This window comes from Amphiprion ocellaris, chromosome 16, assembly GCF_022539595.1.
Source record: "Amphiprion ocellaris isolate individual 3 ecotype Okinawa chromosome 16, ASM2253959v1, whole genome shotgun sequence".
In the NCBI taxonomy this organism is placed as follows: Eukaryota; Metazoa; Chordata; class Actinopteri; family Pomacentridae; genus Amphiprion; species Amphiprion ocellaris.
Window position 1 is genome coordinate 8,476,804 of NC_072781.1, and position 17,471 is coordinate 8,494,274.

Here is a 17,471-nt window from a genome sequence, read left to right on the forward strand (position 1 = left end):
ACAAAGGGTATTCTGAAAATATATAAAAAAGTCATTTGTCCTTTTCACCTTATAGCACTAAGCAACATATTACTGTCTTGCAAATAGCAACCAATCACAAACCAATAAACCTCTTATCTTAGCTGTAACACTTGACTGATTATTTAATTCATCAACTAAGTTATTTATTGGCATATAAATCTGTCAAAACCAATAACTGTCAAGTCACCACCATAACTGCACACGTCTTGTACGCTCTCTCCATCTGTTCCACCATCACTCCCTCTGATAGTGAATCAGACAGAAGCTAATTATGACAGACCCTGACTGTTTTGTTTTAACAATCTCTTCCATGGTCATCACAGTGAAGGACGCCGATCTTCTACTTGAGACAAAGACAACCCACAAAAACGCTATCAGAGACTTTGGTTGTTAAACAGTTCTTTTGTTTGCGACTCTTAAATTGTAAGTTCAATACAGCTTTTGACAAAACCAGCCACCGTGCACAAGAGCTTTGTCTTGTTGCTCAAAACCCTCAATAAACTCTCAGACTAATGTCAGCGTTAGTGAAATTGATTGCCAGTGGCTTGTTATTCGAGTTCAACTGAAGTCTAGCATAGCATTTTGTGTTCATTCATTATACCCTCTTATCCTGTTCATCGTGCTTTGGGAGAGAGGAGGGGCAAACCACATGTAGACAAACACAATCACACATTAAAAAAAATCTAGATTTACAGTGTTGTGTTTACAAGTAACCTGCCTGCTGCTGAACTTTGAGAGGAGACCCACACACAAGCCCACTTGTACTTACGCTTCAGAGAGGTTGAAGACATTCTGAGAATCTCCGCTCACAATACGGTACGTGATGGGATCATTTTCCCGGTCTGTGGCCTGGAGAAAGAGAAAAAATAGTACGCATGAAGGTCATACGTACTATGAAAGCTGAAAAGTACGAGGTTGGACAGTTGAGCAGCAGGGATGCTAAACTGGGGAGAAAACAAGCGTAACGTATGGCTGACTGTGAAATGTCAGAGAGGAGAAAACAAGTGTTGATTGCATTGTCTTAAATGATATCAGTTTCAAAACTGTAGCCTTGTGTGAGTGTGCATATTTCTAGGTTTGTGACTCACCTGCAGGTTGAGCAGAATAGCCCCGATCCTCATGGCTTCGCTGACTTCGAGACTGTAGGTGAGGAGAGGGAAGCGTGGGGGGCTCTGGTTGTTGGGTGGCAAAACCTCAATGTAGACAGTTGTGATGGAGCTCCTGGCAGAAAGAAAAGCACAAGCCCACTGACAACATTAGTTTCTGTTTGACAACCTGTTGAGTTGTAGTGATGAACCCTTGCTCACAGCTCAGTGAAAAATGTTCCTAATGTGTAATTCCACATTCAAAGGTCACTCACGAGGAGTTATGACTACATGAAAGAAGAAAAAAAAAAACCCACTTTTTTTGTTGCATTTCAGTTTTCTTTTCTGGTTCAAGACTGTTTTTTTTTTCTTTATACACTGCAATGTCAAACACAAAGCAAGCCTCTTGGTCACAGTTTGTTCATGAGTGACTGAAGTCAAGTAAATTGCTCTCAGTTGTTTGCAGCAACACACATGAAAATGACCACACTGACTATTTGTTGCTAAAAGTACATGTGATCTGAGTGGTGTAATAATAATTCTGTCGTTAAATTAAAATTGTAGCCTTTTGCAGCCTTTTGACGAAATATATCTATGCCTATCTTTGTTTGACTCAGTAAAATGAAGATGGAGCCTTTCAGTATTTCACTCCCAGCTAAAATATCTTCCACTTTGTGCTGAGATCTGAAATTCTTTGCTTTTGCCAAAAATACAACTTCACTTTTTAATCACAAACTAAAGAACAGACAACGTATGAAACATCTCATGCATAAACTTACAAAAGCTTGTCAGCAATAACAGTTCTTGACACTCTTGTCCAGAATAGACTTTCTAGAATAGACAGCTGTAAAGTAATGCATGCTGGGTGACAAAACCCCTGCAACTTAAGGAAAAAATTAAACCAACAGCACAGAAGTAACAAGAAAATCACAGTACTCTGCCAAGGCTGTTCATTCCCCTATATGGCATTGTCAGAAAAACAGCATTTTTTTTGAGGATCAGAAGTCACAGCACTATAGAATGTAGCCATTTTAATATAGATGTACCCACAAACAAAATGACCTTGCGCTGAGCACAGGTGTGTGCTATGCATGTGCACGTTATGTACAGATACTCAATTGCAAATTCCTAAATATGTAGCGGGCGGCGGGAATTGATGGGACTTGGAAACACCCCCACAACTTAATCAATTGTTCCTTGTATAATGTCGGACGGATAAATCCCGATAAGTCCGCAGTGATCGATTTGTAGCAGAATCGCAATCATGTGATCATCAGCAGGCGGCTGGAAGTGTTCACTTGTTGTGATAGTTACAGTGACGACGTGCCGCTATCTTGCAATGATACAGAAATCAGCCAGACTATAAACCACATCATTGCCAAAATCTAATGAGGTGGTCCTTGTGTCTTTTCTGACCTTCCCTGAAAATTTCATCCAAATCTGTTAGTCTGTTTTTGAGTAAAAAAAAGAAACAAATCTGTTCTTTAGAAATAACGCATAAAAAAAAGAACTTCATTAATCACAAAACCCCCCAAATATTTTAATGGTCAAAGAACATATGAGTTGCAGCGAAGTGCACGGCTACTGTACCTTCTCTGGGTCTCTGGTGCGCTGTCAGAAGCCTTGACAGTCAGTGCGTAAGATCTCCCCACAGTCAAAGTGACACCAGGCGCTACAGTGATGCGTCCAGTGCGATTACTAATGATGAAGTCTCCTTGAGCACCAGCCAGTATCTCATAGGTCACCAGACCGTTCAGTCCCTCATCAGCATCCACTGCCGTTAACTGAGAGAAGATAAAGAAGACGATACATGTTACATAATCTGTGTATTTTCTTCTGGATGTTGTAGTTTTACAGGAGGATTCACAGCCAGCAGCAACATGCCTGCTGAACCAATCGAGCAAAAAAAGATTTCTCAGTAGGGGGTTGTGACTGACTTCAGTCATTTGCCAAAAATGCCAAACTAGGATCCATTTGGTGCATCGTTGTTATTAAAATGGATACATGACCTTTGTTTCATGTATAAATAGAAACAAGTATTTGGCATTTAGCTAAAAGCGTACATTGCTAACCCTGCAAATCAGACCGACTTCATTTCTTGTATTTCAGGTTCGGTGACCTTAATGTTCAATAACTTCCGGACTGGATGGAATTAATAGCATGTTTATGTTCACATACGATGGATTACAAAATTGGGGAGAGACAGCTGCCGGATATAGCTCTTTTGAGAAGTAAGATGAAAAAGAAAGCATAATTTATAAATACATCATCTCTTTCATGCTCTCTTATCAAATGAATTAAGCAACCACCAATTCCTTCAAGCCAATTATTTAGGGCATCCCGCTGCTTGTAATTATGAGCCCTCATGGTGTAGTTGGCTACATATCTTTAAGGCCTTGAAACTTTAATCCAAGCTTCTCCGACCTCCTTTTTCATGCTCCTGACGTTGGAGTAAAAGCTGGAGTATCAAATAAGCAGCAGCATCCTCAGGAGGCCTGCGGCTCTCATAAACGGCTTATAAAAATCGGTTAAGCGGTCATACCAGACACTCTGTGACCCCTGGCCTCATTTCAGGCAGGGTGAAACGGCTGTTTTTTAAAACCGATTAAACTTGACCTTTTCAGTGTCTGACATTTTTTTCGAGAGGCTGTGCTGAGAGGACAGATCAACTGAAAGACGAAAAGATCATGATCCGACTACCAAATGAGACAATGAAATAATGGAACTCCCACATTTACAGCAAAACAGGGTTACGGATTTACATTTTGCCTGAATGTATCTTTATACATGTCTTGTATTTGTGTGTGGATTTTTATTCTATTGGCAGTCAGCTTGTGTGTGCATGTAGAACAGAAATGAGAAAAGTGAATCATGACCTTTAAAGCCAGTGCACTAATGAAATCAAAACAAAGCCAGTCCTAATCCATAAAAACAATCTAAAATGAATAGAAAGATGAGAAAGAAATCCTGTTTTTCAAGCAAAATCCTTTCAATGCTATGTAGAGACATGATAAAGTCACCACGGATGCCTTCCATTATGAATTACCCAGGTCTATGCAGTGAAGATGGAGATTAAAAAAAAAAACATTTTCTCTTCTTTGTCTGTCATGACTGCAGATGAGACGAAGGACACTGTTCCAAGAGTTTTCCTGTCAACACAACGCACTGCATTGTTGTGGTTATTTGCTTTGAGCATGAAAGAGCGTGTATGAGAGAGGTTCTGTGCAATGGGGACAAAGATGGAGGCGTGGAGCCAAGTGCCAGAGCAAGAGACCAAAAGCGAAGGAGAAAGGCAAGAGAATGATTTTTGGATTGATTACCTGTAGTACTGTCTCCCCCGGCTGCATGTCTGTAAAGACTTCAACACTGTAGGAGACCTCAGCAAACGTGGGCGTATTGTCATTAGCATCAATGACCAGGATGTTGACAGTTACAGGGCTGCTCTGCTGGACGCCGTCTGATGCTACCATCTGTAAAGCCAAGAAAGAGAAATATTTATTGTAGCTTTAGAAACTGAAGACAAGTTAACAAAGTCCGCTTGCACAAACCAAATCCCCGACAACTGGTTTGTAGAGCTTTTTGGATTTTTTTTTGGCTTTGCTAAGTCAATGTGCCAAACATCAATGTGTTTCTACCACCAGAAAATGTCAGTTTTACTTTGCACATGTGCATTCAGAAAAGCCTTTACAGATAAGAAGAGAGCACTTGTATAAAACGAGCCTAAAGAACCATTTGCAAACTGAGCACAGTACATATTTATTTGTCCCTTGCAGCTCTGATCTCCACTACTTGGCAAGGGAGAAATAAAATGGACTGAGCAGAACAACAAATGAAGTGCGGGAGAGAAGAGATCCAAACAGCAACAGTGGCAGCAGCAAGAAATACATGTTTCAGTCGGGGGGAAATTGCTTCTCCCCAAAAATTTGCACTCAGCGCCGAAATGGAAATGACAGGTCTTGTTGGTTATACTGTACATCAGGCGGGTGCCTTGTAGCAGCTAAACATTCACAGTGAAGGTGCTAAGCAGGAACACACTATAACATCAGTGCTTCTGTCTCCCATCAAACTGAGTTTCTGTTCTCCAGCCAGTCTCAGGAGAGCAGACGGCAGACAATTTCTGGGAGCCGATTTGGATTTACTGAGTCATTCAAACTGTATGTATAGCTGCGCCGCACTTATAGACATGTGTAAGTACTGGCTAATGTAAATAATGTCATGCCTGCCTACTCATCCTTTTCATCCTCTCCCTCACACACAAACAGTAAGAGCACAAACAAACCATTAACATAATACTGTTTAAAGGCTGGCATCTATCTAAATTGGATCTGTCTACTCGCTCTCCTTCCATTCTACGCCACTTGGAGTAATTATAAAATTAATCTGATGCTAGCGTTTACACAAAGATGAGATTTCCGTCAACAACAATCTCCAAAATGACATCCGTTTCATAAAAGCAACACCGCGGCCTTCAAAAAGCCTCTGTGCAGTTATCTTGTAAACATTATGTTTACAAGCTTTTAAGCAAGAACTCAGAAAGCTTTGCATTCGCTTAGACTGTGTGATAATGTCCCCAATTACGGTGATTTTTCCTAAATGCCATATTCAGTCTCAATTTTACCTGCTTCAGTTCCAGAAAAACATCAGCCTCACCCACTGAGCTAATTGTAAAGTCAGTTGACACTATGGCATGCTATGAAAAAAAAAAAGTGACGTCATGAGTCACCTTGTCCTGCGGACTTTTATTGACTCATTTTAATTTATATCAAAAGCGTCACGTACTTACAGTTAGGTCACCAGTCTTTAAGCAGCGCTTAGGGCTCAATACATAATCACTGTGCTTACACATGTAAAACAATATCAATAGACTTAGAGCCATGGCTACTTGTTTAAAGCATCAGTGAAAAACAGGCTGTTACACAGGCCGAGTAGACAGCTGGACAGATTAAAATATAATCATAGCGGTTCTGCCAGATATACACGAGATGGGTGACTTAAAATATCCGGTAAAGCACATCCAGTTTAGACAGCCTATTAGTTTAGTTAGGAGTTTAGTGTGAGAGGTGGCTTAGACTGATTTAAGCGCACATGAGTGACAAATAAAAGGACAAAACGTCACAAAGTGTCATAAGGAGTTAGTCCATCATGTGCCACCAGAACAGCTTCAGCGCATCTTGACTCTACCAGTTTCTTGAACTCTACTCGCTTGGTTTTTATGAAAGTGGAACATGTCAGTCTAAAATCTCCTGTGGCTGTTAAGATCTTTGGTTGAAATCTAGTGATCTGGTGATCCTGAAGGCCATACTATACAACTTGCATTATCTTCATCCTCCCAGACTACTGTTAGTTACCTGCTGTGCCCTATGGATAGCACTTCATCTCCTCACTGTAGGAGTCAAGCGCTTCCGACTGTTCTCTTAGTGTATTCCACACATGTACTTGCCCACTTGTTGAGGTCATGGAGAAGGTTGACTCATCTAACGGTAACACTATTTTTCTTCTGTAAACCAGTGTGAACAGGTTTTGCACCACTGAACTCTGATGCATGTTTATTCATCTTTGTAATGCCTCCATTACAAGAATCTTCTTTGGTTCTGAAGCAGCCTCTTGGATGTGAGGTGAAATGTCTTAAAGAAACTATAAGAGAAGTCCAGATGTTTTTATTGAAGCTCCAAGGAGAACTCCTCCTCAGCTGACTGAGAAGGCTAATGCAAGACATGATCAGACTACACGAGTAAGAGAGGTTTGCTAATTATATAGACAGGAAAATTACAATAGGCGTGCAGAGCATAAATCCTCATTTCAAAGGTAATTGAACATGCATCAGAAGTGATGAGGTCTCAAGAACCTGGAAGAGTCCAGTTGGTTTTGACTAAAGCTCCTAGCATTACCATGACTGGGATGACTACGAGTCTACACAGACTTGAGGAGTCGCTCCTCTGTTTTACTTTACACAAATGTACAAGCATCACAGTTGTCAGTTAGGTGACATACACCACAATTTCTGACATCTTTCCCACCGATCCAAATGCAAACGTCACTTTAGTCACTGTTTCTACTTAAACACTAGCCAGCTGAGCAATCTTTGTGACTGAAGCTCCTGCTATTCGTCTCGCAACAATAAACCCTCTATCAAAGTCGCTTAGATCTTTTCCTCTTGTAAATTTGATAGAAAATCACAGTCAACTGGGCCCGCTGAGCATTTTTAATCATCCATTCCACAGAGCACGATTAGATTAGATTAATTACTTAATTGTACCATGCAGTGCAAATGAATTCATTGTTTTTCCCCTTATTTTTTCGGGTTGTTCCATTAGTCAGTCAGCGATCTCTATGTATGTGCTGGTGTTAAATTTCCTTCAATTACTGTGGAGGAAAAATAACTAAACATTATTTCTGACAATAATCATCAAATGTTCTTTAAAAAACTACTTTTATTGATAAAATAAGGAAACATCACCACACAGCAAGACAGTCTTGATTTTTTTTTCTTCAGTGAGCAGTGAACTGTATATGGCAGCTTTGTTGAAAAACCACAAAATCAATACACCTAAAACACCACAGCCCAAAGCTGGGAGGGTGTTAAAAGTTCAGGACAGTTCACACAGCAACCCTGTCTCTTAGATTCTAAGCACCCTTTCGTGTTTTAAAAAAATCATGAATTTTTGATGAAATTCAGTTTATGGGCTGGTGCATTTGTTTACAAGACTTTCTGGAGTGCAAAGACTTTATGTCATCTGCTGGTGTGTTAACAGTTACAGGTGCAATATGCAGGATTTTGAATACAACACTATGACAGCAGCAAAGAAATATCTGTTATGTAAAGATACAGCTGAGTAGTTGCATGCTTAGCAGAGACTGAAGTTACATTCCTCTGTGTGTTGTAATCCAAGCTTATGTTTTAGCAACATGTTAGTTTGTGTGTATGAGGTCCTCCCATTGAAACGGTTAGCCCTCCTCTCACTTGTAAACAGATTGAGTAACCTCATTGGAAAAGGAAAAGTGAAGTCAAGTGTTCAGCTTGTCCCCCAGCAAAAACAAGGAATTTATAAATTTTTATGTTACTTATGTAACCTAATTTATGTGCATTAACTCAGTGGGAGAGTCTCTACTGCTGTTTATGGCTCTCGGATGCTACCGAACATGTATCTATAGTCTTCTAGTCATTGTGTATCAGTTGCCACAGACGTTCCATGACTGGACCCAGTTTGTCAACAGGTTTGTTCTGGTTCAATGGATTGTGGAAACAAACATACACAAAGTATGTGTAGAATGTGAACAGAATCAAGCTGAGAGATAGGGTTGACAACAATTTATTAAGGCTAAATGTTGCAGACAGCAACTTTAAAATCATTTGGAAAAGGCATCGACAACCATTACGAACCAAAGAACAGGGTTCATATTTATCTCTTACAAGCCACTAGCAAACTAGTACTTCCCTGCACAACATCTATTTGTTGGTATATTTTAGCAATCTTGGCCAAGTACCTCAGCCACAGCAAATGGAATTACCCAACAGTCTACATCAAATGTATAGTGTGTACACAGTGAATAACTGAGTCTTTGTATTGAATAGCCAAATAGTTGACTGAGAAAATTCTGATTTGGGTACAGCCCTAAAAAAATCATACTGGATCAGAAAACCAGAGTATACAAGGTGCAAAAGCTTTGACTCTGTGCACACACAAGAAACACATACTTTTATGAACTGCTGGTGCTGACATCCAAAGCACTTCTGCCTTCCCAATCAAACCCTGAAATACATCAAAACAGACAGTGGACCAAATCATCCCTGTTCAGAACAGGCTCCAGGGATTCATTCCTCGAGAACTCACTGTAGGCTTCCTGCTGGTTTACTTACAATCTTTAATCCAAAGGAATCCCCCTGGATGGAAGGAGCTACTGTATTTCCAAAAAGACTACCATCGCTCTGAGCGGCACAGTAACAAGCAACTTTGGTGAACCAGACTGCTGACATCAGTGCAACACCAAATGAAATGAAAGCACAGAACATCACAAGTTTCTGAGTAACTCACTGCAGAATCCTAATGGAACATGAAGGTAGCTGTGCAGTGCAATGAGACTGTGTCATCTGATATATTAAAACACTGGAGAGCTCCAACCAATTATGCAACAGGTTTCTTCAAATGAATAATTCATCATTTTGAGATACAGTATATGCTTATTTGCGTTTTCGCTGAGAGCCCGGTCGATGCCAGGAGATCCATACCTATGCCATGTCTGTATTTTAAATGTATAGCTGGTGGAGTTGTTTCGTTTCACACTTCTATGCTTTCTTTGAGCTTTAGAGATGCTGGTAGGTACATTTTACTACCTTTGGTGTGAGCTACATCAGATGGTTCCTATTTTGTTCTACCTTCAAACTAAGCTAAACCAACTGATTGCTGGTTGTTGCTTCTGATTTACTGGCACATAAACTGAAAGAAGAGAGAGTGATACTATCTGAAAAGCCTGGAGATGACTTACGTTGTGGCGTTGTTTAAATAAAAATGAATTAAACTGAATATTCATTTTTGCTTGATGAACAAAGTGATAAGGGACATTTTCCGAAATGTCAAACTTTTCCTCAAAAAACATATACTATGCTGTAGAATTGCAGTGTAAAAGGCAGAACAATGAATTGTAAAATGATGACAATCACACACTGGCTTTGATTAACATTCAGAAAGCTCTGTACGATTTAGTGAGTATAACTGTCTGAGCAAATGCCTGTCAAGCAAATAGATAAAACAAGGACATTAAGAAGAAAAGTGCAGCAAACAGAAAGGAAAAATAGAAAAACCATACAATAAGAGAACTATGTGACAACACCAAGTTTCCAGAAGACACAAAAAGTTGATTAACACGCAAAGAAGTTGTCAGAAGGTAATGCTCAGCATATCTCCAAAAAAGAGTAGACTCACAAATTCAGAATGCTAAGGCATACATTTTGAAGAGGTTGTTATTAAAAATGACTGATGGATGTTTGATAGCAAAGTATTAAAGTTGTTGCACAAACATTCTCAAACACTCAATATGTCTGTGTTTGAGTTTTCCGTATTTCTTCATGTTTTTTTTTTTGTTTTTTTTTTTAACTGAACATACAAGAGCAATGGAGACCCGATGCACCTTTGGTTCACCTTTGAAACGGAATTTAGAAATCAAGTGAACATACTGTCTCTCTTCGCTGCTATTTGTCCACCAATAAAGGTCATATTGCTCTGGAAGTGTCAGGTCAGCTTTGTATCTCCAAGTGCTCCAAGTGGTATAGCGCTAACCTGCGAATTCTATTAATATACACAAAATGGGAGATGTAGGTCACAAGGTAGAGTGCTGTCTTGCAGATCACCCCACTGAGTTGGAGGCCTACCGTGAAAGTATAGACCATCTGCTTCTCCCGGTCCACAGGTTTTAGGAGCCTCAGGTAGCGGATTATCCCAGTTGGGGTCAGGCCGAAGATCGCGGTATAGTCATCCAAGGTAATCTTCACCATGGGGTCTTTCGACTTCCAACAGAGAGATATACAAAAAGATACATGTTACCATGGCGACATGAGTGTTTCATCATTTCTGTCCAAGGCCGCAGCTGTGGGTTGAGAAAACCTATCACACAGTACATTTTGATCTGCCAAAGTGTTGATAAAGTAATCTGCTGGCAGGTCTCCCATCTGTCTTCAGAAAACAGTGGAGAAGGAGTCGAGGATGGAACCTGCGAACCATTGTCTTTTTAGAATGATTGCATCAGTCAACCAAAGTCTCCAGCAAAACCATGAAAAGAAAGGAAAGAACGAAATGACAACAAACATTCATTTCTACTCCTGTTCGTTTAAAGCAGTCATCAAAATCATGGTCTGAAAAAAATTATTGTCACAGCTTTACCAAATATGTGACATCGTTCCCGTGTTACCAAAAAAAACCTGAAGTCAATTATGGTCCATTACTACAAGTCAGCTTCGATTTATGTCCATCAATGAGTCCCCTTAAGAGGTTCAGTAAACATCAGGACTGGTTGGCTTATTGATTTTGTTATCTTTGCTTTCACTCCACTATAGAGAAGCTTAAAACAATTCAAAGACTGAGTAACGGTATATTTTGAAAGACATACTGAAGGCAGTGATCATTTGTTCTGGCTGCGAGTGTGACGGTATAATCATTATGCACTGCGGTGGGTGAAGGCACACAAACATGCACACAAAACAAAACCACACACTGGTAACTTGTCAAAGAAATATGTCAAAACAGCCCCATGATCCAACTATAAACACAACAATCAATCCATAAAATATATGTTGTAAAAGAGTTGATACTGAAAGAGATTTGCATGAGTTTTGATTTAAGCAAATGCAGAAACATCAAATCTGCATAAAAAGAAGGAGAACACTCAAAAAGAAGCAAAACACTCCAAACAAACATTTCTATTAGGATCCAAAAGTCACTCCATCAGCTATATTATTTTATGCACACCATCATTACCAGAGACCTGCTTAGTATTTGATTCATTGTTTCTGAAATTTTGAAGTAACAAAAAAACCTATCATTTCTGTTGTAAATTGTCCTTTTCTCTCCAAAACTGAATTTCAAAGTTGATAATTCTGAGCTGAGAGTGTCTCCAGCAGTGATGGATGCTCTTAATTTGTTTTTAACTTTTTCCAGAGTGATGCATGCATTAAGAGGAGGGATGTCCTGAATGAGTTTTCAAGGATCAGTATCCAAATTATGAAGCATTTCAGGTCAGGCAGCTGTCAAAGGCACCTGATCTGAATATGAACAAAGCATTGGAACTACGGGCAGCATCGTGGGCAAACAAAGAGCAGACATTAGTTTAAGTTAATAAACTCCACACTGACATTGTGCTACAGCAGGCAAAGTGAGTAACTTTCAATTACACCAAACAAAAAACAAAAAGGAACAAATGCTTTTAACCTTCAGCATTTTGTTCAAAGTGGAGATTAACAAAAGGATCTCCCTCTGATGCTATCATACAGAAACAATCTAAAAAACTATCTAATATAGCCCTTGGAATTCTATAATGTCTCTCTCTCTCTCTCTCTGTCTCTCTCTGTCTCTCTCTCTCTCTCTCTCTCTCTCTCTCTATATATATATATATATATATATATATATATATAAAAGGCTGTGACACAGATTATAGATTATTATAATTGCTTTACTGATATAAAACAGGCTCACTACTTCAGTGCGCACAGATCAGCTGCATTTTGCAGGAAAACATAAATATTGGATTAAACTCAATACTCAGTATTTAAAATGACTCATATCAGAGATTAAGAGCAAAAAATCTGGATCAGGACATCCCTTTGTTACATTGTGTGTATGTGTGTGTCTGAGTGCGTTGCATCTAAAAGCTGCCTTTTTACCTACAGGTATATCACCAGGAGCCAGCTACAACAAGGACAAAAAAAAATAAAATACAGCAGGAGGATGACTCATGAACATGTTACTTTCTGCGACTACACAACACAAACACATGAATAAATGAGGATCTTCAATCAATATTTAGTCGATGCACTATAAGCGCTTGTGTGTTTGTATGCACACACGCATGGGTGGGTATGTGTAAAGTGCAGGCAACAGTGAGTTCAGGCTGAGTAAAAGCTCTGTTTCGCTCTCTCTACCTCCTCAATGTCATTATCCAAAGCGATGATTCCCAGGGGGGCAGTAAGGTTGGCACTGGCTGAGATAGTTGTACCCACTGGGGAGGACTCACTCACGTAGCCCTGATAGGTGGCAAACTGGAAATACGGCGCCTGGTTGTTTTCATCCAGTATTTCAACAATGAGGTCAGCGAAGGCTGGGAGGGGATGACCATTGTCCTGTTCAGCCTGAAAAAACAACAACAAAGAAAACAAGAGAGGAAAGTCTAAGTGTGAGAAATACTCTATCAACAAGACCAGTCGACTGTAAAGTCACGCTGTCCCAACTGTTACGCGGGCACAGAGCTAGAAAGGCGTAATTTCTCTGAGTGTCATTTCAATTACAAAAAAGCTACATTGACTAAATTTAATCAGGGATCCACTTAGGATTAGGACTTAGTAATTACCAGGGCACTTAACGCAAATACCATCATTTGTATGAGAGACAGTAATTAGTGGCTCTCCCACTTTGTCAAATGAGTGACCAGTAATAGAAGAAGGCTCACTGAGACTATTACTGAGTCAATGCCAAAATTAACCACTTAACTATTAAAGGACTGTGCTAGCATTGCTTTCAGGTCTGTCGACATTGCTGAGTGTGAAAACTTGAGGGGATTCTCTGTGTGTTTCTGTACAGTGGCTGTGTTTTCTCTGAAAGCTCAAAAATGAACCAGGGACGCAGTCCGATATGATAAAATCCCAACTGACACCTCATCTCTTCAGCATGTTAATATCCTTCTCCAAAAAGCAGACATGCAGCTTCCCAGCCATGGAATAGAGCTCACTGAAATGTCACCTTGCAAGGCTGCAAAAGAAAACGATGTGGGATGAATAGCAAAGTTAAGATTGCTTCACCAGATATCAGTCAGTACCTTAGATAAATCATTCTTACTACATACAAATCAAGTTTTTATCAATCTGTGACATATTACAAAATTCTAGAGCACACACTGACTAGACATAAGAGACATCAAAGCACATCTTGCATATAAACCCCTCGAGCACAAAACTGCCTCAGTGAAACATGGACAGCATTCAAAATGAGTTTGCATTTGTGTCACGCAGTATGAAACACACATAAACTTATCTGTAACAATCACTAGAATGTAAACATTCCCCTCCTACTTCACTTTCCAGGATTGCTGCTGAGTGACAAAGCTGCTTCAGGGACATATCACCAGAAACCAAAATGCATGTTGTCCCATCTTTTCAAACTGCGCAAAAACCTAAAGAAGCTGTACGCAAACCGATCTAACGCTACAAGACCAAATCAAATGAATGTGGTCTGGCCAGGCTGTCACTGCAATCTTTCCCCTCCTAAGCATATATGCCACTATTGCCTCCCACACTGGGATGCTTCAGAAACATTAAGGCAATGAAAATACAGATGGAGAGGGGGACTGAGGCGACATCAGTTTAAGCCATGACCTGGAACTAATTCTGCACATTAGCTCGATTTCACTGGGCTTGTGTTGCAGACTTCCCATTGTAACAGAAGAATATGCTTGTGTCGCTAAACGGTAAAGCGTAGGGTCCAAAAGACTCTATAATTTCATGTTTGTTGTCCTGTCTGTGTACTCCACTGTGGAGGACACTTCAGCACACTGCTTGGCATATCCAGTATGGTTTTCCTGCAGCTCAGACTCACACCTGTTATTTCCATAACAATGTCATACCAGAGTGTGTTTCCTGAAAATCTTCTATCTCTTTCCGTTATCCGAGTGATGATAAAGAACACCCACATGTTGCTGACCCAGAGATCCAATCTGCTCACACAAACACCTGGGGGAAAAGTGCTGTCATTGACAGGCATAACGTGTGTGTCCCTAGATGTTCTCTCTTTTTTCTCGACATTCACACACATTTCTGTCTGAGATAGAAAAGACAGGGTGTAGGATTACAGTGCTCCCTGGTGATTTACCTCTTTAGCGGTGCCCCTATTTCAGGAAGGCAGTGCTAAATGACCTGCTTCCCATTGCTACAACATACAAGCCTGGAGGAGATTCAATGCTTCCAAACGTCACTGTTTATCACTCAGTCTTGATTCTCCCATCCTGATTCCATCATCCTTAAAGTGTCATACTGTATATCTTCTTTCTCTTTCTTTTGTTTTTCCTATTTCCCCACACCATTTATCTCTATCCCCACCTGCCTTCACCACTTGTCTTCATTTTATCCCAGCCATATTGGTGGATGCGCCTCCATCAGGATCAGTGATGGCTTTTAAAGAACAACAAATGTGTTTTCTAAAACATGCTCAAGAGTCTGCAGCTCATTTCAGACCCTAGCTCACCTAAATCATTAGCTATGTGCACCACATACTGTGCTGTATCAGTGCACTCTCAAGATACCAGAGTCTAATTCTCACTTTGCTACTCCTGAGTCCTAGAGCAACTGTTCCTCCCCCTCTCTATGAGTCAGGTAGATAAAGCTCAAACCATCCTCCACGCACATCTCTCTATCTATCTTGGTCTTTTCCTGCCTCCCCCTTTGAACAGTTTCCCTTCCTCTAGCTATACACAATCCTCCTAAAGTCATGCAAAACACCTCTCATACGATCAGCCTCTCCTTCCTCTTTTAGACGGTCTTCCTCTCATCTCTTTGCTCCCCAGCTATCCAAGTAAATAGCAGGTTACACAGTGCTTAAAGGTGTCTGGAGGTTAGTGATGGGTAGAGGGAAAGTTCATCTGCACTGCTGCTCTGCACCAGCACCACCGAGGCAATCCTCGCTCTAAATTAGGATTCATGAGAGCGCGGCAGCCTATCCTCCCACTAAGTTCATAAATCATAACATCTTTTTCACTCCCATCTCCTAAGCAGCTAGAGATAAGGTTAATGGCCTTCAGGACTGAGGTTATCTAGTTAGAGCAGGTAACGGTGCATGCTAAAGTTTGCAAGATATTACTTAAACTTGATGTGGTGCAAGTGAATCAAAAAATAGAAGAGATTTGAGTTGTTGAATAAAACATTTTTGTTTGCCTAATGAGGAGGAAGGAGAGCAATAAATATGTTTCCTTGGGGCTCAACCAAGAAAAAGACAATCAGCTTCCATTATGTTTGGTAAAAGTTTTTGCATATTTAGTTTTTTACCCGCCAGCAGGTTCACCACAGAAAGTTCACCACAACCTAACAAATAACTGTCATTTTAGTATGCTGTAATTCTTCATATTACTTTGCATTATCTAACATCACACTGCAGTGACCAAGTTTTTTACTGGTTTTAGGTTCTCGCAAAACTCTTACAGGTGCAGCCCAACTGGTGCCGATTCTGACAATGCAACAATTCAGGACTGAATATGCCACATGTCATTATATTGCTTACCTTGATGACGAGTGTGAATCTTTGATACAAGTCCCTGCTAATTGGCTGCAGAACAAGCAGCTCTGCAGTGGTTTTGTTCAGGGAGAAATATTCTGCATATGTGGCTGGCTGACCTGCAACAAGGAACAGGAATGTTTACGGTAGTATCAAGAACACAAGTATGAACTTTCACAAGACAATTCATGGCATACCTTTCCAATCCAGAGAACAATAAACGTGTAAAATCGGTGAAGATACGTGTTGAACCTACCGACCAGGATGTAGTAGAGAATGCCCGGTCTGTCTGATGGAGGCTGAATGTTTCGGTCCATGTCCACAGCCCGGATCGGAGGGGTCACATTCAGTGGGTTTAGTTTGCTCTTCAACAAGGGGTGGTGAAGTCAGTCAATACGGTTAGACAATCACACGCAGTTCCATTTATATTCCGTTGATCATGCAGTTGCACAGATACTGTCATCGAAATAACTTTGGAGAGACTGTAATTTTAGTGCCTTCTGAAATGAAAAATTCAGCCTAAAAAAAATAAAATCATCTGTCTCAGAAAACATATGGTGTGCTATATATTAATATTTTGGCTGTTGCATAATCTTATATAATGTGCTTTACATCCCTTGCAACTCTGCTCCTCCAGATTAAAAAAAAAAAAACAATATTCTCTAGAGGAGATGCTTTGGACTCTCTGCTTGGCCCATAAAAAATGTATTCTGCTTTTAAATGGGGATGAGAGGAGCTGCTGTCATTGGGTATTGCCTCATCTCCGGCTGACACTGTGTTTCACCTATTAATGTTATATTGATGGGATGAATGCAGTAATTGTAGTGTGTCGTCACAAGACTGCTCTTGCGCCTCTGGTCACCAAAACTTCAACTTCCACTAGTATCCACACTTTTTGGAGAAGTTAAGGTTACATATACGAAATGTGGTATATATTTTTAAAATAGCCTGCCAACAGTGAATATCAGGACTTGTAAAACATCAGACATTTCTGACATCCACTTAATCATCATACTCCATGGAGGCCACTGCCTTAGTAGCTGTAATCCATAGTACACTGGGCAATTATTAGGGTACTTACTTGATAAACCAGAGCTTTATTTTATGTACTTCTCATCAGCATTCTTATAAATATGCCCAGCAGTGGTGCACATCAAGGATAATCTGTTCACGGTGCTGCAGGCTACTATTCCTGTTCATGCATAGACAGCCACCATTGGAACTAATTACCTCAGTTCTGCCTTTACACTTCTGCACCGACATATGGTTAAGTGGGAATATGTTTAGCACATCACATTTAAGAACACCTCTGCTCGTGCAAAATGCTTCCGTATGGCTGATACAGTACATGCAAGCATGCCACGAGGGCTGAGCTGAACTTCCTGAGCGTAGACAGGCACAT

The 17,471-nt window shown here is 40.2% G+C and overlaps 1 protein-coding gene across 5 annotated transcripts in view; it reads right to left on the reverse strand.

The window, feature by feature from the left end:
* Positions 1 to 17,471, reverse strand: part of LOC111575536 (protocadherin-15-like) — a 207,642-nt gene that overhangs the window by 70,714 nt on the left and 119,457 nt on the right. For 4 of the 5 annotated variants that reach the window (XM_055018618.1, XM_055018616.1, XM_055018619.1 and 1 more), the window contains 9 exons: positions 16,326 to 16,434; positions 16,076 to 16,188; positions 12,736 to 12,942; positions 12,482 to 12,502; positions 10,474 to 10,608; positions 4,427 to 4,576; positions 2,697 to 2,890; positions 1,110 to 1,242; positions 791 to 870 (listed from right to left, as the gene is read on the reverse strand). In XM_055018618.1, the coding sequence (XP_054874593.1) occupies positions 791 to 870; positions 1,110 to 1,242; positions 2,697 to 2,890; positions 4,427 to 4,576; positions 10,474 to 10,608; positions 12,482 to 12,502; positions 12,736 to 12,942; positions 16,076 to 16,188; positions 16,326 to 16,434 (1,142 nt within the window). The remainder of the gene's footprint in view (positions 1 to 790; positions 871 to 1,109; positions 1,243 to 2,696; positions 2,891 to 4,426; positions 4,577 to 10,473; positions 10,609 to 12,481; positions 12,503 to 12,735; positions 12,943 to 16,075; positions 16,189 to 16,325; positions 16,435 to 17,471) is intronic. The other variant, XM_035953017.2, reaches the window with a different exon arrangement.